Raw genomic sequence first — 23,891 nt, forward strand, 5'->3', positions numbered from 1 at the left:
GAGGGGCCCAGAACTGGACACAGGACTCAAGCTGTGGCCTCCCCAGAGCTGAGCACAGGGGCAGAATCCCTTCCCTGGACCTGCTGGCCACGCTGTTCCTGAGCCAGCCCAGGATGCCATTGGCCTTCTTGGCCACCTGGGCACACTGCTGGCTCCTGTTCAGCTTCCTGGCAATCCAGACTCCCAGCTCCCTTTCTGCCACTCTGTGCCCAGCCTGGAGCTCCCCATGGGCTTGTTGTGTTGAACCTCATCCCCTTGGGATCATCCCAACTCTCCAGTCTGTCCAGGTCCCTCTGCAGAGCCCTCCTGCCTTCCAGCTGATCCACACTCCCCCCCAGCTTGGTGTCATCTGTGAATTTGCTGATGATGGACTCAATCCCCTCATCTAAATCATCACTAAAGAGATTGAACAGCACTGGGCCCAAGATGGATGTCCCATCTCTGCTGGGACAGGGAAGGGAGCAAGAAGGGAAGGAAGGGAGCAAGAAAGCTCGTGGAAGGGAGCAAGATCCAAACACCATCCTCCCCTGGGGGTATCCCCACTGTAGGGTTTTTTGGGGTTTTCTCCCTGGTTTGGGGTTGCAGGGCTCAGTCCTGGGGCAGGATGAAGTCTCAGAGGTTCCTACCAGGTGTGGGGTACGGGTCAGGTCCTCCTCCGATGGGGTCCTCCTGTAGTCTGTGGTGTTTCCCCAGATGTTGCAGGTTGTGTACTCCTGCAGGTAAATCACAGCACCCCAGCCTGGGTTGGGTTGGAGGGACCCTAAATCCCCTCCAGTGCCCCCCCTGCCATGCTCAGGGACCCCTCCCACCCCCCCAGGGTGCTCCAAGCCCCATCCAACCTTGGACACTGCCAGGGATGGGGCAGCCACAGCTTCTGGGGGCACCCTGGGGCTCAGCACCCTCAAATTCAAGAATTTCTCCCCAAAATCCCCTCTCCATCCCATCCCTCTTCCAGTTCAGAGCCTTTTCCCCTTGTCAAGCAAAAGGAAAAAAGGAGAAGCCCAGGCAGGAGCCAAGGGAGAGCCCTGAGCTGGGAGCAGGTGGTGGGGATTGGGGAGGGATGGGGTGAGAACTTCTTGGAGGTGGCCCTGGTGCAGAAAGGATCCCCATGTGCTTGGAAAAAAATAATGAACATAATGAAATAATAAAATAATAAAAGTAATGAAAGTAATGAAAATAATAAAATAATAAAAGTAATGAAAAGAGTGAAAATAATGAAATAATAAAATAATAAAAATAAAATAATACAAAGAATACGAAGAATAAAAATAATGAAAGTAATGAAATAAAAATAATGAAAATAATGAAATAAAAATAATGAAAATAATGAAAATAATGAAATAAAAATAATGAAAATAATAAAATAATGAAAAGAAGAAAAAGATTAAAAAGAAGAAAAAGAATAAAAATAAAATACAAATAATGAAAATAATGAAAATAATAAAAATAATAAAAAATAAAAATAAAAAGAGTAAAAGGAATAAAATAATACAAATAATAATAAAAAGAATAAAAATAAAAATAATGAAAATAATGAAAATAAATAATTAATAGAACAAAAATAACAAAAATAACAAAAATAACAAAAATAACAACAAAAAGAACAAGAAGAACAAGAAGAACAAAGAGAACTGAATGCTGAACCCCTCCCTACCTGGTCCACCAGGAACTGGGTGAGGAGCAGCAGGCGGTTGCCAGCCCTGGTGGCTACAGGGATGGTGAGCTTGATGGTCACCCCTTCCACGGGGAAGAAGCCCAGGTTCTGGAGCTGTCGGGACAGAGGGCAGGGATGTGGGGACACCCCTGGGAAGGGGGGATCCATCCCCCATCCATCCCCCATCCCTCTGCAGCCCCCTCCTTACCCTAAAGCTGCAGTGGAAGGGGGGCCCGGGGCTCTCCAGGGAGCTGTTGGACCTGACCTCGTAGTAATCCCGGCTGGATGCTCTGGTGAGAGCCAGGAGGATGAAGAAAAAGACAGAAAAAAAAGAGGTTTTGGACTTCCTGAACCTGCTTTGGATGGAAACCACCTCCTGGTTCCACCTCACTCAGGAAAAACCAGAGGGATTTTCAAGCTTTCCTTCTCCTGCAGGGTTTTTTCCTTTCTTTTTTGTGGGGTTTTTCTCTCACCTGACAGAGAGATCCAAGGTTGGCAGCTTGCATCCCACCTATAAATCCTGGCAGGCAAATCCCAGCTCCAGGAGAACCTCTCCAGGTTCTCCCCTCCCCAGCAGAACTCAGGTGTCTGTGGGATGCTGGCCAGGACCTCTTGTGATGGGTCCCCCACTCACTGGAGTGCCCAAAACTCAGATTATTTCCTCATTTTCCCCCAGGAGGAGCCACCACCTCCTGGTTCCACCTCACTCAGGAAAAACCAGAGGGATTTTCAAGCTTTTCTGCTCCTGCAGGATTTTTTCCTTTCTTTTTTGTGGGGTTTTCTCTCACCTGACAGAGACATCCCAGCCTTTGCTTGGCAGCTTGCATCCCACCTATAATTCCTGGCAGGCAAATCCCAGCTCCAGGAGAACCTCTCCAGGTTCTCCCCTCCCCAGCAGAACTCGGGTGTCTCTGGGATGCTGGCCAGGACCTCTCGTGATGGGTCCCCCACTCACTGGAGTGCCCAAAACTCAGATTATTTCCTCATTTTCCCCCAGGAGGAGCCACCACCTCCTGACTCCCCCTCACTCAAGAAAAACCAGAGGGATTTTCAAGCTTTTCTGCTCCTGTGGGGTTTTTTCCTTTTTTTTCTTGTAGGGTTTTCTCTCACCTGACAGAGACATCCCAGCCTTTGCTTGGCAGCTTGCATCCCACCTATAATTCCTGGCAGACAAATCCCAGTTCCCTTTAAATCCTGGCAGGCAAATCCCAGCTCCAGGAGAACCTCTCCAGGTTCTCCCCTCCCCAGGAGAATTCAGGTGTCTGTGGGATGCTGGCCAGGAGCTCCCCTCTCACTGGAGTGCCCCAAAACTCAGATTATTTCCTCATTTTCCTCCAGGAGGAGCCACCACCTCCTGGTTCCACCTCACTCAAGACAAACCTGAGGGATTTTCAAGCTTTCCTTCTCCTGCAGGGTTTTTTCCTTTCTTTTTTGTGGGGTTTTTCTCTCACCTGACAGAGAGATCCAAGGTTGGCAGCTTGCATCCCACCTCTAAATCCTGGCAGGCAAATCCCAGCTCCAGGAGAACCTCTCCAGGTTCTCCCCTCCCCAGCAGAACTCGGGTGTCTGTGGGATGCTGGCCAGGACCTCTTGTGATGGGTCCCCCACTCACTGGAGTGCCCAAAACTCAGATTATTTCCTCATTTTCCCCCAGGAGGAGCCACCACCTCCTGGTTCCACCTCACTCAGGAAAAACCAGAGGGATTTTCAAGCTTTTCTGCTCCTGCAGGATTTTTTTTCCTTTTTTCTTTTTTTTTTGTAGGGTTTTCTCTCACCTGACAGAGACATCCCAGCCTTTGCTTGGCAGCTTGCATCCCACCTATAATTCCTGGCAGGCAAATCCCAGCTCCAGGAGAACCTCTCCAGGTTCTCCCCTCTCCAGCAGAACTCAGGTGTCTGTGGGATGCTGGCCAGGACCTCTCGTGATGGGTCCCCCTCTCTTTTGGAGTGGCCCAAAACTCAGATTATTTCCTCATTTTCCCCCAGGAGGAGCCACCACCTCCTGGTTCCACCTCACTCAAGACAAACCAGAGGGATTTTCAAGCTTTCCTTCTCCTGCAGGATTTTTTCCTTTCTTTTTTGTAGGGTTTTCTCTCACCTGACAGAGACATCCCAGCCTTTGCTTGGCAGCTTGCATCCCACCTCTAAATCCTGGCAGGCAAATCCCAGCTCCAGGAGAAACTCTCCAGGTTCTCCCCTCTCCAGGAGAGCTCGGGTGTCTGTGGGATGCTGGCCAGGACCTCTCGTGATGGGTCCCCCACTCACTGGAGTGCCCAAAACTCAGATTATTTCCTCATTTTCCCCCAGGAGGAGCCACCACCTCCTGTTTCCCCTCACTCAGGGAAAACCAGAGGGATTTTCAAGCTTTTCTGCTCCTGCAGGGTTTTTTCCTTTCTTTTTTGTGGGGTTTTTCTCTCACCTGACAGAGAGATCCAAGGTTGGCAGCTTGAACCTCACCTATAAATCCTGGCAGACAAATCCCAGTTTTCTTTAAATCCTGGCAGGCAAATCCCAGCTCCAGGAGAACCTCTCCAAGGTTCTCCCCTCCCCAGGAGAACTCGAGTGTCTGTGTGATGCTGGCCAGGAGCTCCCCTCTCACTGGAGTGCCCCAAAACTCAGATTATTTCCTCATTTTCCCCCAGGAGGAGCCCAGATTTGGCTCTTTTGTGCTGTTCTTTCCCTCCAAGTTCTCCCTTTTTTTTCACACTCCAACCCCAGACATTCTCAGCATTAAAGTGGTTTTTTTTTTTGGGTTTTTTTTTCAGTGTCCCTGGTGTTAAAATCAGGAAAATGACTGAAAACTCCAAGAATCCCAAGGAGCAGTGCCAAGGAATGTGCTTCCCATCAGGTGAATCAATGACCAGCTGTGCCTCAGCCCTTTCCTCATTATCCGTGCCCAAACCCAGCTCCTGGGAGGAGGATTTTTTTATGGGATTTCTACTGCCCCAGACACCCATTAGGAATATTTTTTCCTACCCTTTTTCCCCTTAAAAAAGCAAAAAAAAAAAAAAAAGAATTAAATTGCTCTCTTTAACAACACCCCTGCATTTAACCATCCTCAAAGCTCCTTGCTCCTCACTGGGGTTTTTTTTTTTAGCAAGCCCTAATTAAAAAAAATTAAATTAAATTAAAAAAAAAAAAGATTAACCCAAGCCTGATGTCCCTGATTTCAGGGCTCCTGCAGCTTTTGAAACAAACTCCCCAGATTTCAGCCTGGTTTCTCCAAGGGTCTGGCTGAACACAGCTCCCAGGGGGCCTGATTTTCCCTGGAAAACCCCCCCAAAAATCCCCTTCTGGAATTCCCACCTGGTGAAGAGCAGATCAGCTTCGTATTTCAGGTGGAACTTGAGGTGGGCAACGTTGTCCTGCTTGGTGCTTTCCTTCTCCTCGCTGTCACTGCAGGAAAAGGTCAGGAAAAAAGCTCCCTGCCCTCTGGATTTTTATTTTTTAATTCTTTTTAGGGGTTGGAGCTGTAGGAAGGAGGTGAGGAAGGGGCTGAACTGCTGCTTTCTGGGCAGGAGGAAGGAGGATGGATTTAGAGGGAGGAGTGGGATGTCTGGAGAGGGATTCCCCAAAGCAGATCTGAGGGGGTGTGGAGGTCTCTGCTCTGATAGGGGATGGAAAGGAAAGGGGAAAGGGAAGGAAGAAGGAGAAAGGAGAAAGGAGAAAGGAGAAAGGAGAGGAAAAAAAGAATGAAGAAGAAAGAAGGAAAAAGAGAAAAGAAAGAAGAAAAAAAAAGAAAGAGGAAAGAAGAAGGAAGAAGAAGGAAGAAGAAGGAAGAAGAAGGAAGAAGAAGGAAGAAGAAGGAAGAAGAAGGAAGAAGAAGGAAGAAGAAGGAAGAAGAAGGAAGAAGAAGGAAGAAGAAGGAAGAAAGAAGAAAGAAAAGAAAAAGAAGAAAAAAGAAGAAAAAAGAAGAAAAAAGAAGAAAAAAGAAGAAAAAGAAGAAAAAAGAAGAAAAAGAAAGAATAAAGAAAGTAGAAAAGAGAAAAGAAGAAAAGAGAAAAAGGAAAAGAGAAAAGGAAAAGAGAAAAAGGAAAAGAGAAGGAAAAAAGAAGGAAAAGAGAAGGAAAATGGAAAAAGAATAAAGAGAAAGGAGAAGGAGAAGGAGAAGGAGAAGGAGAAGGAGAAGGAGAAGGAGAAGGAGAAGGAGAAGGAGAAGGAGAAGGAGAAGGAGAAGGAGAAGGAGAAGGAGAAGGAGAAGGAGAAGGAGAAGGAGAAGGAGAAGGAGAAGGAGAAGGAGAAGGGAAAGGGAAAGGGAAAGGGAAGGGGAAGGGGAAGGGGAAGGGAAGGGGAAGGGGAAGGGGAAGGGGAAGGGGAAGGGGAAGGGGAAGGGGAAGGGGAAGGGGAAGGGGAAGGGGAAGGGAAGGGGAAGGGGAAGGGGAAGGGGAAGGGGAAGGGGAAGGGGAAGGGGAAGGAAAAGGGAAAGGGAAGGGAAAGGGAAAGGGAAAGGGAAAGGGAAAGGGAAAAGGGAAAGGGAAAGGGAAAGGGAAAGGGAAAGGAAAAGGAAAAGGAAAAGGAAAAGGGAAAGGGAAAGGAAAAGGGAAAGGAAAAGGGAAAGGAAAAGGAAAAGGAAAAGGAAAGGAAAAGGAAAAGGAAAAGGAAAAGGAAAGGAAAAGGAAAGGAAAAGGAAAAGGAAAAGGAAAAGGAAAAGGAAAAGGAAAAGGAAAAGGAAAAGCAAACCAAAGCCCCCTGAGCAGGGTTCCCTGGGCTGGCACCAAACTCCTGCTGTGCAGGGAGCTGGGATTGTCCCAGCTGGGGGGAAATTGTGGATTTATGGATTTTCCTGGGAGGGTTTGGGGTGGGGAAGGTGAAAGGTGGAGGGGGTGGGAGCTGGATGGAAATTCCTTGGGAAATCCCAATAACTGGGCTGGGAACTCTGGGGTCTTTGTGGTGATTCCCTGGGATCCTCTGGAATATTCCTGTGCCATGGGAGGAGGAAGCAGCCACTCACCTGCTGGCCAGCAGGGAAATCTCCAGGTTCTGCAGGAAAACGGATTTGCTGAACTCCAAATCCAGGCGGAAAGCCACCTGGGGGTGGGAACAGAGGGAAGGGATTAAAGGGGAAAAGGAAAATAAAAACCCAGAACCCTGATCCCACCCGGGGATGCTGCTGAGCCTTGGGCAGAGCTGCAGCTTCCCAGGAGAGGCCATGAAGGGGACTGACAGGATTTTGTTTTGTTTTATTTTATTTTATTTTATTATTTTATTTTTTATTTTATTTCATTTTATTTCATTATTTTATTTTTTAATTTTTAAATTTTATTTTATTTTATTTTATTTCGTTTCATTTTATTTTATTTTTTCATTTTATTTCATTTCATTTTATTTTTTCATTTTATTTCATTTTATTTTATTATTTTATTTCATTTTTAAATTTTATTTCATTTTAAAATTTTATTTCATTTTTAAATTTTATTTCATTTTATTTCATTTTGTTTTATTATTTTTCATTTTATTTCATTTTATTTCTTTTTATTATTTTATTTCATTTTATTTCATTTTATTTCATTATCTTATTTTTTAATTTTTAAATTTTATTTTATTTTATTTTATTTCATTTTATTTTATTTTGTCATTTTATTTCATTTTACTTTATTATTTTATTTAATTTTAAAATTTTATTTCATTTTTAAATTTTATTTCATTTTTAAATTTTATTTCATTTTAAAATTTTATTTCATTTTATTTCATTTTATTTGATTTTGTTTTATTATTTTTCATTTTATTTCATTTTATTTCTCTTTATTTTATTTCATTTCTTTTTATTTTATTTCATTTTATTTCATTTTATTTCATTATTTTACTTTTTAATTTTTAAATTTTATTTTATTTTATTTTATTATTTTATTTCATTTTATTTTTTTATTTTATTTCATTTTATTTTATTATTTTATTTCATTCTATTTTATTTTTTCATTTTATTTCATTTTATTTTATTATTTTATTTCATTTCATTATTTTATTTCATTTTTAATTTTTATTTCCTTTTTAAACTTTATTTCATTTTATTTGATTTTGTTTTGTTTTATTTCATTTTATTTTATTTTATTTTATTATATTTGGGGTTGGGGGAAGGAACTTAAAACCCTGGAGCTCATCCATCCCCCTGAGAAGTAAAAGCTCCAGACCAAACCCAGCAGGGGTTGGGTTGGGAAGATTTTTCTCTGTGGGTCTCACTGATCCTCAGCTCCTTTTCCCAGGAGGATGGAGCTGGGGTTTGACAAGGTGAAAAAAAGGTGAAAAAAGGGATTTGATAAGGAAAAGGGGCCCTGGGCAAGGTCTGCCCTGCACGTGCTGGCTTCTTGCTTCACAACCTGAAGGTTTTGGGGGTTTTATGGCCCCTAAAAACGATGCTCAGGGCACCCTTGGCTTTCCCCAGGTTCTGGGAACCCCTGTGAGCTGCAGGTCAGGGGGTGCCACCACCCCAAAAGCTTTTACCTTGGCCTTGGCTCTGAAGAAGGGGTAGCTGACGTTGCAGACCCTCCTGTGGGGGTTCTTCTCCTCAGTCAGGCACTCTATGTTGATGTCTGTGTCGTCCTACAAGAGGATACGGGGTGTCCATGACCTCAGGTATGAACCTCACCACCCATCAGACCCAGCACACATGGGCCCCACCACCCATCAGCCCCAGCACCCATCAGCCCCACCACCCAGCTCGTTATGGAAGCAGCAAACACCCCCCTGGGGCTCAAACCAGCCTCCAGCTCTGGGAAAGAGCAACCAACCAAGCCAACAACCCAAGCAACCACACCAAAAACCCCAACCAGCCACACCAACAATCAAACCAACAACTCAATCACACCAACAAACCCAACCAACCAAGCCAACAGCCCAACCAACCACACCAACAATCCAACCAGCAACTCAACCACACCAACAAACCCAACCAACCACCCAAGCCAACAGCCCAACCAACCACACCAAAAACCCCAACCAACCACGCCAACAATCCAACCAGCAACTCAACCACACCAATAACCCAACCAAGCCAACAAACCCAACCAACCACCCAACCAAACAACCAACAACCCAACCAACCAAGCCAACAAATCCAACAAACAACCCAATCAAGCCAACAAACACAACCAACCACACCAAAAACACAACCAACCAAACCAACAACACAACCAAACCAACAACCCAACCAACCACACCAAAAACCCCAACCAAGCATACCAACAACCCGACCAAGCAACCAACGAACAACCCAGCCAACCACGCCAACAACCCAACCACACCAAGAACCCAACCAACCAAACCAACAACACAACCAAACCAACAACACAACCAAACCACACCAACAAGCCCAACCAACCAGCCATGCCAACAAACCCAACCAACCACACCAAAAACCCCAACCAAGCATGCCAACAACCTAACCAAGCAACCAACCAACAACCCAACCAAGCAACCAACCCAACCACACCAAGAACCCAACCAACCAAACCAACAAACCCAATCAACCAACCACAACCAACATCCCAACCACCCCACCAACCCAACCACCCCAGCTGGCTGCACACTGGGAATCCTTCCCATCCAGCTGAATATTTTTAGGGCCACCCCTGCAGAGGGCCAAGAGGAGCAACTTCCAGCTTTATAAATCCTCTTTGGAAGTTCAACCACAGCAGGGGAAGAACAAACCTGGTTGTTCTTGGCACAATAACTGGGAGGGAGGAGAACTTTCAGTCAGGAGGAGTTGCAGGGAAACAAGAGGAGGTAACATGAGTGTGTCATTCTTCATGGCCACCAGCTAGGGAGGAATTAGGAATCTCCTCACCTCCACACCAACATTCCTGCTGCTTCAACACCTCCCAGCCTGAGGAAGCTCCTGCCTATCCCAAAGGATGGGATGGGACCCCAACCCTGCTCTGCCTCCTCCCCTGGTTATCCACAATCTCCATCCCTACAACGAGTTTTTCCAATTTTTGGGGCCTCTCTTAGGCCTCACAGGGATCTCCTTTCAAGCTGGGGCCACCAGTTCTACCCAGGAGCTGAAACTCCCAGCTCCAAGGCCACGGAAACTGCTTTGCCAGCCATCACCAGCAGCCTGGAGCTCCTTCCCACTCAGCAGTTGACCTCATGGATTTTCTGGGCACCACATTTCATTTGGCTTTCTGCACATCCATCCCTTCCAGTTGGGATTTGCTTAGTGAGAAGGAGCAGGAGCCAGGAACCCATTAAGCACTGATGCTCCTCTAACCACCTACAACTATTTCCCCCAGCACTGACCATCCCGGGGCTTTTATCCCCCCTCCTTCCTTCCCTCCTTCCCTCCTGTTTGAGTCAGTGCTCAGAAAATGCATTTTTTTTTTTCTTTCCCCCTTTATTTTGTGGGCAAAATTCCCCACAATTTTCCTTTGGCACAAGCTGGAGAAAAACAAACTGTGGACATGGGATCTGTGGGTGGGGATGAAGTCATTTTTAGGGGGAGGGATGGGGAAGGAAGGTGGAGGGAGAGGGCTCAGCAGCATCAGCATCTTTCCCAAATTTTGCTGAGGAAAGGGAGGAGGAGGGGGAAATCCTGGGGCAGGATGGGCTCCTCCATCCCTAGAGATGTGGCAGCACCCAGCTGAGCACTGAGCTGTGCCCACATCCCAAATCTCAGCCAGGACATCCAGGAGTTGTGCATCCCAGCTGCAAATACCCAGCCCTGACAGGAACTTGGCCACGTGCAGGGAGTATTTTTAAACGAGTGGAGGAGAAAAACCGAGAGGGAAATAAGTTCATCTGCCTCTGACCTTCTTGCCAGGCTCTGAAGATTTCAAACTTCTTTTGGTATTTCCAAAATAAAGAGCAGAAAGGGCTCTGAGGGCTTAGAAACTGAGCCCATAAACAACTCTGATTTATGGGGACGGAGACAGGTCTGAGCTCTGCTTTAGGACACAGCTTTCTCATCCAGCTGGGATTAGAAATGCTGCTGGAAAGCCTGAGATCACAGAATCGTGAAACCCCAACCTGGGCTGGGTTAAAGGGAGCTTAAATCCCCCTCCCTGCCATGCTCAGGGACCCCTCCAACCCCCCCAGGGTGCTCCAAGCCCCATCCAACCTTGGACACTGCCAGGGATGGGGCAGCCACAGCTTCTGGGGGCACCCTGGGGCTCAGCACCCTCAAATTCAAGAATTTCTCCCCAAAATCTCCTCTCCATCTCCCCTCTGCCAGTTTCAAGCCTTTTCCCCTCATCCCATCCCTGTCTCAAGTCCCTCCCCAGCTTTCCTGGAGCCCCTTCAGGCACTGGAAGGTGCTCTAAGGTCACCCCAGAACCTTCTCTTCTCCAGCCTGAACACCCCCAAATTTCTCCCCCTGGCTCCAGAGCTGCTCCAGCATCTCCAGAACCTCTTCTGGACCAGCTCCAACAGCTCCATCTCCTTCTGGACCCCAAAACTGGACCCAGGAAGGTCTCCCCAGAGTGGCTCCAGAGCTGCTCCAGCATCTCCAGAACCTCCCCTGGACTCACTCCAACACCTCCGTGTCCTCCTTGTCTTGGGGACCCCCCCAAAGCCTCACCTTGGGGATCAAGCTGGCAAACTGGAGGTTCCTGGAGAAGGAGATGTTGAGGATGGTGCTGTAGGCGTTTTCCCCTCGGTTTTCCAGCGTTGCCTCCACGGCCACTCTCCTCCTGCTGCTCTCCAGGATGGAGATGGAGGTGTCAAAGGAGAGGCTGAAGGATGAGCAGTCCTGGGGGGTCTTCCTCAGGGCCCTCCTGCAATAATCCCTGGGGAGAAGGAGGAGGAGGAGGGTAGAGGGATGTCAGCTCCAACCCAGGGACCATCCTTTGGCTTCTGAGTTTTGGTTTGGGTTTTTTTTGGTTTATTTTTGTTTGTTTGTTCAGGGCTTTTTGGGTTTTTTTTGTTTTGTTTTGTTTTTTGTTTTGGAGCCTGGGGGATAGATTTGGGATACCCCCTTCCTTCCCCCCCCCAGTTGGGATGCTCTGGGATGCTCCAAGGGATCTACTCACATGGCACTGGGCACATCACTCCTGGCATCCAGGACCAGGTCAGGGACACAGTGCTCATCCTCATTGCACCCATTCCAGAAAGGGACCTGACAGGGACAACAAGAGCAGCTTGGTGACATTTTCCACCTCAGGTTGTGCAGCTCCAAGGACACAGAAGGTGACACAGCGAAACCCAAGACGCTGCTGGGATGAGAGGGGCAGCACACAAAGAGGGAAATGTTGCCAGGGATAAACCTGCTGGCCAAAGGGGGGATGAAAAGCCCCCGTGGAGGTCACTGGTGTCACCTACCGAGACCCTGAGGGATGTGGGCCACCCCTCATCCAGCATGGGGCCGTGCTCAGGGGGCTCCAGCTCGTAGTCGATGGAGAAGGTGACAGGTTTCACGTAGTCAGCTGTGTCCTGGGGACACAGGAAAAACATCAGAGAGAAGGATTGCCAGGAAGCTGAAGAGGAGGCAGCAGTGTGCCCAGGTGGCCAAGAAGGCCAATGGCATCCTGGGCTGGCTCAGGAACAGCGTGGCCAGCAGGTCCAGGGAAGGGATTCTGCCCCTGTGCTCAGCCCTGGGGAGGCCACAGCTTGAGTCCTGTGTCCAGTTCTGGGCCCCTCAGCCCCTCAGGAAGGAGCTTGAGGTGCTGGAGCAGGTCCAGAGAAGAGCAAGGAGGCTGTGAAGGGATCCAGCAGAATTGCTGTGAGGAAGGGCTGAGGGAGCTGGGGGTGTTGAGGCTGGAGAAGAGGAGGCTCAGGGGAGACCTCATCACTCTCTGCAACTCCCTGAAAGGAGGTTGGAGCCAGGGGGGGGTTGGGCTCTTTTCCCAGGCAACTCTCAGCAAGACAAGAGGGCAGGGTCTCAAGTTGTGCCAGGGGAGGTTTAGGTTGGAGATTAGAAAGAATTTCTTTCTGGAGAGGGTGATCAGGCATTGGAATGGGCTGCCCAGGGAAGTAGTGGATTCTCCGTGTCTGGAGATCTTTCCAAAGAGCCTGGATGTGGCACTGAGTGCCATGGGCTGGGAACCACGGGGGGAGTGGATCAAGGGTTGGACTTGATGATCTCTGAGGTCCCTTCCAACCCAGCCCATTCTAGGATTCTATGATAAGGACACTGCGCCTGGCCATGCTGAGTCTGAGCTACAGGAAGGTGAAATCACCCAGCAGCTTTCTCCTCTCCAGGATGAACAACCCCAGGGTGCTCCAAGCCCCATCCAACCTTGGACACTGCCAGGGATGGGGCAGCCACAGCTTCTGGGGGCACCCTGGGGCTCAGCACTGAATTTCTCCCTCCCATCTCCTCTTTTCCAGTTCCAAGTGGGGTGATCCTTGTGGGGGTGTGGGATGATCCCATGGGGGTGTGGGATGATCCTTGTGGGGTGTGGGATGATCCTTTGGGTGTGGGATGATCCTTGGGGTGTGGGATGATCCTTGGGGTGTGGGATGATCCCATGGGGGGTGATGGTGATCCCATGGGGGTGTGGGATGATCCTCCCCAAAGTAAAGATCTATTTCTCCAGCTACTCTTCACCTGGTGACAGGGACAACCCAAGCTCAGGGATGCTGCTCAGCACCCATCCATGTGGCTGTGCTGGGATAGGGATTGCTCCGCCTGGAGATGCTGGTTCCCAAAGATGAGAGGAATGCTCAGAGGGGAGCAATGATGCTCAGAGGGGAAGCTTGTCCCCAAATCAGCCTCCCAGTGGGACAGAGCTGTCGTGCCAGCCTCCCCTGGGGCTTGTCTGGTCAGAAGCTGTCCCCAGGCATTGTCCCAGCTGCAGGGGCTGCACTGGGATGCTCTGGGGGGAGATGTTTCCCAGGCTAAGTCACCAGCTCCATCCTAAACTCCAGACTTCAGTTCCCCAGAAGTTCACAACAGTTCAGGCCAGGGCTTGGGGCCAGCCCAGTCTGGCAGCAGGGTCCTCCCTGGCCTTCCCAACATCTTCCTCATGCACTGGGAATGTCTGAGCTTGGCCAGGTTGGAGCATCAGCTGCTCCCTGGCAGTGCTGCAAAGGTTTCTTCAGTCCCTACACCTGGGGAGAGGGACCCTGGGGGTCAAAGGGGTGCAGGAGATGAGGGCACCTCAAACTCTCATGGAGGCGTTTGGTTCCCAATGGGGAAAAAAAAAAAAAAAAAAAAGTGGGATTTTCACTGATTTTGGAGCAGAAAACCAGGCTGGGCAGGGTGTCAGGAGTGCATGACCTCCCTGAGCAAGCTGAGGCTGCTATGAAGTCAGTGCCTGGGGACACAGCAGCTGCTGCTGCTCCATCCCTGACCACCTCAAACCCAGCAGGAAGATTCTCCAGGCTGGGGGAGAAGGGGGAGAAGGGGAAGAAGGGACAAGGGGAGAGGGGGGAGAAAGGGAGAAGGGGAGCAGGGGGGAAGGAGAGAGGGGGAGAAGGGGAGAAGGGGAGAAGGGGACAAGGGGACAAGGGGACAAGGGACAAGGGACAAGGGACAAGGGAGAAGGGGGAGAAGGGGGAGAAGGGGGAGAAGGGGAAGGGGAGAAGGGGGAGAAGGGGAGAAGGGGAGAAGGGGAGAAGGGGAGAAGGGGAGAAGGGGGAGAAGGGGGAGAAGGGGGAGAAGGGGGAGAAGGGGAGAAGGGGGAGAAGGGGAGAAGGGGGAGAAGGGGGAGAAGGGGGAGAAGGGGAGAAGGGAGAGGGGAGAAGGGGAGAGGGAGAAGGGGGAGAAGGGGAGAAGGTGAACAAGGGGAGAGGGGACAAGGAGAGGGGACAAGGGAGAGGGAGAAGGGACAAGGGACAAGGGGAGAAGGGACAAGGGGAGAAGGGACAAGGGACAAGGCTCTTCCCAACCCCATGATGCCACTTGAGGTTCTTCCAGTTGCATCCCAGCTGCTTCCAACAAGATGCAGAGCATCACCTCCACCCAGGGCTGCCAACCCCAACCTTGTCCTCCCTCCAACTCACCAGGACATGGAAGTGGAGTTTGTCACAGTGCTCCTGGCCAGCCTGGAGCTCCAGCCCCTTCTGCATCTGCCTCTCCCCACTCTCATCCAGGTAAGCCCGGGGGTTGTACCTCCGCTCATCCATGGTCCCGTTGTACCGCAGCACTGGAAGGAGAACCATCATCAGGGCTTCTCCCTGGGTTTGTGCTCACAACAGCAGGCCAAAAAAAAGTAAAAAAACCCCATAAAAACCAGGCAACCCAACCCCTCTTGTCTCCCTCTCCTTAGGGAGCAGACTAAAGGAAAATTGGGCTGTGGTTGTCATTTGTTTGCTTCTACAAGATGGTTCTTTTGGGTGAAAGCATCCTGTGTCCAGGTCCTGGAGCCCTAAAGATCTTCAAAAGTCTTAAAGAACTTGAAAAATGCATTCCTACAAAGCACTGAGTGGAACCCAGGCAGGGTATGGAACCAGCAGCATCTCACATCTTCACACGCTGAGCTGTTCCAGCTCTGAAGATCCTGGAGCACCCCTTGTCCTCCCCTCGATGCTTTACTGGGGATCATTTGCTGTCAAAATGACACCAAAAGTCCCCAAACCCGTGCCACGAGGGAGAGAATTTGCACCCACTGCACCAATGAGATGCAAAACGTGCAAGAAAGCAAAGAGCAACCATCAGCCCAGCCATGGGAGGGAAAAGCAAACAGGTAATAAAACCTCACTCAGTTTTCACCTCCTGCAAACTCAGAGAAAAACACCAGATTTGAGAGTAAAAAGTAAAATAAAATAAAACAAAACTTAAAATTTCTTGCTCTAAGGAGTGGGAGTTTTCCTTTTGGACTTGATTTTCCCTGGGGAATGTTTGCTGCTGGGTTGCAGGGATCCAAAGCCACCCTTGGTTCCCCCAACCCCAGCTGAGTCCCTTGGGGTCACAGGGAGATGGGAGGGGTGCAGAGCAACCAGGGGCTTCCTGGAGATTCCCTGGGATCTGAGGGAAGAGGCACATCTGGTCAGCAGATGTTGGGATGCTGCAGGGGGGGGGAGGGATGAGCTCTGAGCTCTGTAGGACGTGGGCCAGGCACAGCCTCTGCTGTCCCACTGCCCACTGAGGAGCTGGGGACATCCCCATCACACCAACCAAACCAAGAAAAGCTGCAGGAGAGCTCAGCCTGGGGTGTAGGTGAGGGAATCACAGCTCCCCAGACTGGTTTGGCTTGGAGGGACCCTAAATCCCCCCCATTCCCCCCCTGCCATGCTCAGGGACCCCTCCCACCCCCCCAGGGTGCTCCAAGCCCCATCCAACCTTGGACACTGCCAGGGATGGGGCAGCCACAGCTTCTGGGGGCACCCTGGGGCTCAGCACTGAATTTCTCCCTCCCAGCTCCTCTTTTCCAGTTCCAAGCCATCCCCCCACATCCCATCAAGGGATGGAGCATCCATCCATCCACCCAGAGCCCCTCTTGGGGTCACCTCCCTCACCTGCTCCAGGGGGATGACAAGGAAGGAGCTTAAATCCCCCCCATTCCCCCCTGCCATGCTCAGGGACCCTCCCTCTGAGGTCAGGAAATCCAGGGACTGCTCCACCTTGGAGCTGCTCCAAAGCATCCCAAGCCTTGCAGGACATGAGGAGCTGAGGAAATGTCCTTGTCCAGGCAGAGCAGGGAGTGTTGGGGCTTGGAGAATCCCACAACCCCAGCCTGGGGTGGGTTGGGGGGAGCTTAAATCCCCCCCAGTGTCCCCCCTGCCATGGGCAGGGACCCCTCCCACCCCCCAGGGTGCTCCAAGCCCCATCCAACCTTGGACACTGCCAGGGATGGGGCAGCCACAGCTTCTGGGGGCACCCTGGGGCTCAGCACCCTCACCCCACAGAATTTCTCCCCCAAATCTCCTCTCTAAACTCATGCACACTGGTTCCTTGGGGAGGGGGAGGTTTCCTGGCTTTGTGGCAGAGCCCCCATCCTGGCTGGGACATCCAGGATAGGGAGAGGGTAAAAAAAAGAAAGGATGTGGCTATGTGAATGGCTCCAGAAGTTCCTGGATGGTTTTTTTTCTCAGGGCTGGAGATGTCAGCCATGCAGGAATTGGGATTTTTCCTGCTCTGCTTACCCACACTGGCTGTCTGGAAGTGAGCTGAGAGGAAGACAGCGGTGAAGCAGGTGAAGGCTGTCATGCAGGTGGCCTCCTTCCCATTCCTCTTGCAGTCCTTGGTGAAAATATTGATCTTGGGGGGCTCAAAGTGGATGCTGGCGTTGATCTGGACCACGCTGCGGGACCTGGGGAGAAGCAAGGGTCAGGAGATGTGATGGGGCAGAGGATGTCCCTGGTGTCTGCAGCAGATGCCTCCAAAACCCTCCAGATTTGCCCTTTTCACACTTTTGGACCCATTTTCTTGAGGCTAAGGGAGACCAAAGGTGACCACAAGATGCTGACCCTACTCACAGCTCATTTTTGTAGGGCTTGAAAGGGAAAAACCTCTTGGAGGTATCACTGCTTACCCCAAGAGCAGGGTTTTGCCCAGCAAAACTTCCCAAAGCAGACCCCAGGGTCTCCCATCTCTGCATCCCCTCCAGCCCAACAGCTCCAAGGGACTTTCCTAAACATTAATCAATAGCTGTGAAAACTAAATTGTCCTTTTAATTAATAAGCAGAGGGAGCCTGGGAAAGACACCACAAACCAGCTGGTTTGAAACCCCTGGGGAACTCCTGAGGAAACTCAACCCAACCCCAGCTCTAGGGCCCTTCTAGGTCTCAAGTGCCCAGAAATCCCAAGGTCCTGCTGTCCAAGGGTCATTTCTAGGGAAAGATGGGCAAATTTTGACCTTCCTTAGAAAAAGTCAGCACGTTGCCCCAATTCTGGGGGCAGAGGAGAGAGAGAGAGAGCTCACCACAGCAGCACAGCATTCCCCAGGGAGCCCACAGCCAGGTCCACCAGCCCATCCTCGTTCAGGTCCAGCTGCCCATGGATGCTGCATCCAAAATACATCAACCCTGGGGCCAGCTCAGCAGCTGCCACCCTCTGGAAAACAAAGAGGAGAACCTGGGATGCTTCCCAGCTCATGGGGGGCTTTGCCACACTGACACTATGGAAAATGTCCCTTTCCAGGTGATTGCACCTGGATTTTCCAGGGAGTGAGAGCAGATTCTCTCCAGGGATATGATCCAGAGGTTTCTGCTGAACTTTCTCTGCAGGGGGTATTATTTCTCACGAGTGTGAGGAATCTTTTATATCATTTTATATTATTTGATTATAGAATTCTATATATTATCCATGACTACATTCATGCATTATAATGAATTCATACCTTATAATGACAGGTAAATATAATAATATATAATAATATGTATTATTATATGTATATATAATATGTGTGCATAATAATAGGTGTTATTATATGTATTATGTATATGTAATAATGTTTTATATATAATATGTATTACTGCCCCTAGATCCAAGCACGTTTTCCACACCCACCCTTTGCTTTACCTCACACCCCTCACAAGAGAAAACACCCAGCAACAAATAAAACAATTAACAGCAAATTAAATAACAATTAACAACAAATTAAATAATAATTAACCACAACTTAAATAATAAACAACAAAATAAACAATAATTCACAACAAAACCCTGCGTGTGAACTTATTCTGCTCTCTCTTAGAGCAGCCCCAGGTGACATTTATTCTGATGAAGGATGAGGACAACCCATCCTTGTTGTCCTGTACCTGCTTGTACTGCTTCAGGATGGTTTTCTCAAAGCCCAGGAAGATGTAGATGGCTCCTTGGTGCTCGTCCTCCAAAGGGGCCCCAACAACGAGGTCGTTGTAGGAGTCTTGGTTGAGGTCGGGGACGGCGGCGATGCAGGAGCCGAAGCGGGAGTTCTGGTAGCTCTGGAGATCCACGAGGGCACCACTGGAAACGAAGAGGTTCTGCTGGGCCAGACAAAGGGAAAAGGCAAGTAAACATTTCAAAAAACCCCCAAAAATAACCCCGAACCCATCAGCAGCATATCTGGCAAGAGAAGAAAACCCTCAAAGCAAAACTGGACGTGGTGATGCACGAGCGGGTTCGCCAAGGAAGGAGGGGAGAGACCTCCATGGGGCTTCAGCTCAGCACATCCTCAGGGATGGATGAGCCCCATGCTGCCTCGGCCTCCTTTTTATGGCAACCTCGGTAAATAATTGCCTTAAAGTTGTGATTTGGATCTGGGGACTCTCCCTGCTCTGGGCAGGATCTGCAGCGATGGGTATGGACCCGCTGGCTGCCCCTCACAGCTCCAAATCCTGATGGACTGGGCTTAAAAACTGACTTTTCACCCAGATTTGAGGGCAGGGAGAAGGCTTGTCCTGCCCCAGGGTGCTGCTGGGTGCCAGGGAAGGGGACAGGGGTGGCACGTGTCCCATCAGTGCCTCTGGAGGGACCAACTCTGTTGGTCCACACCCCCCTGGGCTGGAGGGAATGGGTATCAGGGAAGCAGGATGGGTGGGGAATGGTCCTTTGGAGACATCCCAGCTTGCATCCCATGGTTTATTGGAGCTGAGAGCTACTCCTGGCCGGGAGCAGCAATCACAGAATGGGCTGGGTTGGAAGGGACCTCAGAGATCACCAAGTCCAACCCTTGATCCACTCCCCCCGTGGTTCCCAGCCCATGGCACTCAGTGCCACATCCAGGCTCTTTGGAAAGATCTCCAGACACGGAGAATCCACTACTTCCCTGGGCATTCCAGTGTCTGATCACCCTCTCTGCAAAGAATCCTTTCCTAATATCCAACCTAAACCTCCCCTGGCAGAGCTGAAGCTCTGCCAGGGGAGGTTTAGGTTGGATATTAGGGAAGAATTCTTTAGTCCGTGCCCTCTTATCCCACTGATACCTCCCCGACCCCCCCCTGGATCCAACCTCCTTTCAGGGAGTTGCAGAGAGTGATGAGGTCTCCCCTGAGCCTCCTCTTCTCCAGCCTCAACACCCCCAGCTCCCTCAGCCCTTCCTCACAGCAATTCTGCTGGATCCCTTCACAGCCTCCTTGCTCTTCTCTGGACCTGCTCCAGCACCTCAAGCTCCTTCCTGAGGGGCTGAGGGGCCCAGAACTGGACACAGGACTCAAGCTGTGGCCTCCCCAGGGCTGAGCACAGGGGCAGAATCCCTTCCCTGGACCTGCTGGCCACGCTGTTCCTGAGCCAGCCCAGGATGCCATTGGCCTTCTTGGCCACCTGGGCACACTGCTGCCTCCTCTTCAGCTTCCTGGCAATCCAGACTCCCAGCTCCCTTTCTGCCACTCTGTGCCCAGCCTGGAGCTCCCCATGGGGTTGTTGAGGCCAAAGTGCAGGACCCAGCACCTGGAATGTTGAACCTCATCCCGAGATGAGGAGAGGAGGTGGAGAGGAGGTGGCTCCACTCCAAGCTGGCAGCCAGCAAAGCCCCAGAGGTTGTTGGTGAACGAGGCAAAGAGACAAATCCTTGGGACCAGGCTGCCCGTGCCCTGAGGGGTGGCAGGGAAGCTACCGGGTGCCTGGAGCCCGGAGCCACCCCCGGGAGGTGACAGGAGGGGACACGGAACCCGCAGAGCTGCTGTCCCCGCCGTGCCCGCACCCACCTCCCGCAGGGTGTAGACGTGGACCCTGCCCCGCTCCCGGCCCTCGCTGAAGAACATGGGAGCTCCCACCAGCAGCACGTCTGTGACACCATCACCATCCACGTCCAGGGAGCTGATTTCACTGCCGAAGTAGGAGCCGATCTGGAGGAAAGGGAGGAGAGGCTGGGAGGAAGGGTCTCAGCATCTGGGGACACTGCTGCTGCCACCACCCCGATGGGATTGGGAAAGTTGGGGGTGTTCAGCCTGGGGAAGAGAAAACTGCAATGGGGAGACCTCAGAGCAGCTCCCAGTGCCTGAAGGGGCTGCAGGAAAGCTGAGGAGGGACTTGGGATGGGATGGGACGGGACGGGATGGGGGGGAATGGCTTGAAACTTAAAGAGAGGAGATTTTGGGGAGGAATTCTGTGGGGTGAGGGTGCTGAGCCCCAGGGTGCTCCCAGAAGCTGTGGCTGCCCCATCCCTGGCAGTGTCCAAGGTTGGATGGGGCTTGGAGCACCCGGGGGGGGTGGGAGGGGTCCCTGACCATGGCAGGGGGGGACTGGGGGGGATTTAAGCTCCCTCCAACCCAGCCCAGGCTGAGGTGATGATGATGATGCTTTGATGTAAGAAATGCTTTTAGGGGCAGGTTTCCCCCCTTCTGTGCACATAAATCTCCTGCTTGCTTCCCTGCAGACCTCGCTCATCCTTGCTGCTGCCTCAGGTAAGGGCTGAATGAGATAAGAAACTCTCTTCCTTCTCCTCCCTGCTCAGGAGCAGCAGCAAGCAGTGAGGTTCTGCTTTGAAATCCCAGCAGCTCTGCTGAGAAGGTGGGAAAGTGGCTCCCAAATGCAACGGGTCCCAGGAAATGGATCTCAGAATCAATCACAGAATCGGCCAGGTTGGAAAAAAACCCTGAGATCATCAAGCCCAACCCTTGCTGGAAGAACATCAACCTTTTATCCCAAAGCAGGTTGGGGTTCTGTGACACCCTGAGCCCCATCCCTGCTGCAGCCTCAGAGCTGTGGGTGCAGTGAGAGCCAGGACACCCCCAAGCTGCCCTTGGACACCCCCAGAGGCTCGGCCACTGAAATAAAACAGAGGGCCAAAGGAAAGGAGGGAATTGGTGGAGGAGAATCCCCTCAGAAGGCAGCACCCTGAGGGTCACCTGCTCGCCCTTCAGGGCCTGGTGGATGGTGAGGTTTCGGGTGCTGTGCATGCTGAAGATGATGACCTTCCCCGTGTGGTTGAACCTGGGAGCTCCAGCAACGTAAATCCTCTCGTGGTTGGTGGATATGACAGAGGACACGGTGTAGCCTGGAAGGGGAATGGGTGCAGGGTGAGCACCGAGCTCCTCCAGCAGCTCCCAGCTTCCCATGAACCCCAGGATGCTGGATACATCCCAGTCTCGGAAGCTGGGAACCTGGATGCCTTCAAAGACCAAGTCAGCAAAGCTTAGTGCTCTGATTTCTGCTCAATAAAAGCCATGAATCCATCAGGAGCATTGCTCAGGAGTCCCTCCAGAATGAACCCAGCTCAGGTGAGTGGTCCTGAGCAATCCCTTCCCTGCAAACCCACCTCTGGATCCCTTCCCTGCAAACCCACCTCTGGATCCCTTCCCTGCAAACCCAACTCTGGATCCCTTCCCTGCAAACCCAACTCTGGATCCCTGCACCTTCATGCTCAGTTTTTAATGTGGCTTCAATTCTTAGAAGCTCAAAACCGTGGGCAGCCCCCATGCTGGATCAGATCCCTCCCATCCAGCTGAATGTTGAGCATCTCCAGGGATTCTCAGGATTTAGGGACCTCATTCCCTGGGGTCTCTCTCTCCCTAGATTCTCAGGATTCTCAGGATTTAGGGACCTCATTCCCTGGGCATGGGCTGTACCTGGGGTCTCTGTCTCCCTAAATTCCCCTCCTCCTGGGGGGATGTTCTGAAGCCAAGCATCAGCCTTGAAGTCCCCAGGTCCTGGCACTGGGCAAGCAGAGCTGCTCCCCAGAAGGATCCTGGAATGGTTTTGGGGTGGAAGGGATCTGAGGGATCCTCTATTCCAAGTGAGGGCATGGGATGCACTGGTGTTTCCTGAAGATTTATTCATTTCTTACTCCAGGCAATGGGAAAACCCCAGCCCACCCAAACCCCTTCACACTTTCCCACCTACCCAGCCAAGCCTGGGGGCCACTTTGCTGCCACCCTCTGTGTCCAGGGGCTCTTTGTGTCCCCAGTGAAAGGGAAAAGCCCTGAAATTCTGCTGGCTGAGCCTCCAGCATCCCATCCCACTCCCTGCCCTGGGGCAGCTCAGCCTGGCACACACACAGCTCCAAAAAGAGCCTGGATTTGCAGAGCAGACTGAGGTTTTTTTCCCAGCTGCACATGGAAGGGATTAACCCAGCAGGTATTTCCTCCCTAGGCATGGAATTTCATCAGAGCTTTTTAAACTATTCCTGGAAACCCCACAGATGGCCCAGGCTGGGCTGGCTCCAAGCTACTTCTGCATCTTCTGGAAAGGAGAGGGACTTTGGAGAAGGGCCTGGAGGGGGTGGGATGAGGGGGAAAAGGCTTTAAACAGGAAGAAGGGAGATGGAGAGGAGATTTTGGGGAGAAATTTGTGCTGGGAGGGTGCTGAGCCCCAGGGTGCCCCCAGAAGCTGTGGCTGCCCCATCCCTGGCAGTGCCCAAGGTTGGATGGGGCTTGGAGCACCCTGGGGGGGTGGAGGGGTCCCTGAGCATGGCAGGGGGGCACTGTGGGGATTTAAGGTCCTTCCTTGTCATCCCCCTGGAGCAGGTGAGGGAGGTGACCCCAAGAGGGGCTCTGGGTGGATGGATGGATGCTCCATCCCTTGATGGGATGTGGGGGGATGGCTTGGAACTGGAAAAGAGGAGCTGGGAGGGAGAAATTCAGTGCTGAGCCCCAGGGTGCCCCCAGAAGCTGTGGCTGCCCCATCCCTGGCAGTGTCCAAGGTTGGATGGGGCTTGGAGCACCCTGGGGGGGTTGGTGGGAGGGCTCCCTGGATGGCACTGGGGGAGATTTAAGGTCCCTTCCAACCCAATCCAGGCTGGGATTCCATGGTAGGGTTCTGTGGGAAGGGTGATGCTTCAGCCTCCTGAGCCTCGTGGTGTTTGTATCTCAAGAGGAGATTCCTGGGCAGGAAAATGGGATCCAGAGGTGGGAAAAGGCTGGCAGGGAATGGCAGAAAACCAGAGAACCAGGGAATCAGAGAACCAGGAAATCAGGGAACGTGTGGGGTGGGAAGGGACCTCACAACCCATTGGGTTGATGACCTCCAGCAGTCACCCAGAACCCATCCAGGTGGGATCTGGGCCCCGGATGGGTTTGAATCCCCCTCCAACCCAACCCGGGATGGGTTCTATGATTTAAATCACTCCTGTTCTGCACCCCCTGGGCCATGCTGGAGGTTCCCAGGAGGGGACAGACACCTCAGGTGTCCTGCTGGGGGGAGGTGACAACCAGCTGGGCACGGGGCCACCTCCTTGGGAGCTCTGCCTGCTCTTGGTCCCCCAAATATCTTGTGCTTCCTATTATGAAGCTTCCAAACCCCAGGAACTCAGCCCTCCAGGGGTTTGGTTTTCTTACCTAAATAAGCTCCGTGATTTTTCAGCTCCTCAGGGAATTCCTGGAGATAGGATTCCCTCAGGGGAATGACTTTCCCACTGCTGGTTTCCTTCAGGACAGCTCCGTTCCAGTCGTAGGCACCCACTGCCCCCAGCAAGATCCCATCCTGGAGATGGGGAGAGCAGGGGTCATTGGAGGGGATTTCCTGCCCACTGGAATTAATTCCCCCAAAATGGCCCCAATTAACTCC

The 23,891-nt window shown here is 51.3% G+C and overlaps 1 protein-coding gene across 1 annotated transcript in view; it reads right to left on the minus strand.

The window, feature by feature from the left end:
* ITGA11 (integrin subunit alpha 11) overlaps positions 1–23,891 on the minus strand; it is a 36,606-nt gene that overhangs the window by 4,237 nt on the left and 8,478 nt on the right. Inside the window, exons 9-24 of the mRNA XM_030468692.1 lie at positions 23,663–23,807; positions 21,236–21,384; positions 20,093–20,233; positions 18,227–18,430; positions 17,389–17,519; positions 16,610–16,776; positions 14,528–14,670; positions 11,903–12,013; positions 11,614–11,699; positions 11,163–11,370; positions 8,093–8,191; positions 6,606–6,682; positions 4,961–5,050; positions 1,863–1,944; positions 1,655–1,768; positions 627–713 (exon numbers count right to left, since the gene is read on the minus strand). Coding sequence (XP_030324552.1) covers positions 627–713; positions 1,655–1,768; positions 1,863–1,944; positions 4,961–5,050; positions 6,606–6,682; positions 8,093–8,191; positions 11,163–11,370; positions 11,614–11,699; positions 11,903–12,013; positions 14,528–14,670; positions 16,610–16,776; positions 17,389–17,519; positions 18,227–18,430; positions 20,093–20,233; positions 21,236–21,384; positions 23,663–23,807 — 2,034 coding nt within the window. The remainder of the gene's footprint in view (positions 1–626; positions 714–1,654; positions 1,769–1,862; positions 1,945–4,960; positions 5,051–6,605; positions 6,683–8,092; positions 8,192–11,162; positions 11,371–11,613; positions 11,700–11,902; positions 12,014–14,527; positions 14,671–16,609; positions 16,777–17,388; positions 17,520–18,226; positions 18,431–20,092; positions 20,234–21,235; positions 21,385–23,662; positions 23,808–23,891) is intronic.

The sequence above is a fragment of the Calypte anna genome, unplaced genomic scaffold (genome assembly GCF_003957555.1).
Source record: "Calypte anna isolate BGI_N300 unplaced genomic scaffold, bCalAnn1_v1.p scaffold_22_arrow_ctg1, whole genome shotgun sequence".
Lineage (NCBI taxonomy): Eukaryota > Metazoa > Chordata > Aves > Apodiformes > Trochilidae > Calypte > Calypte anna.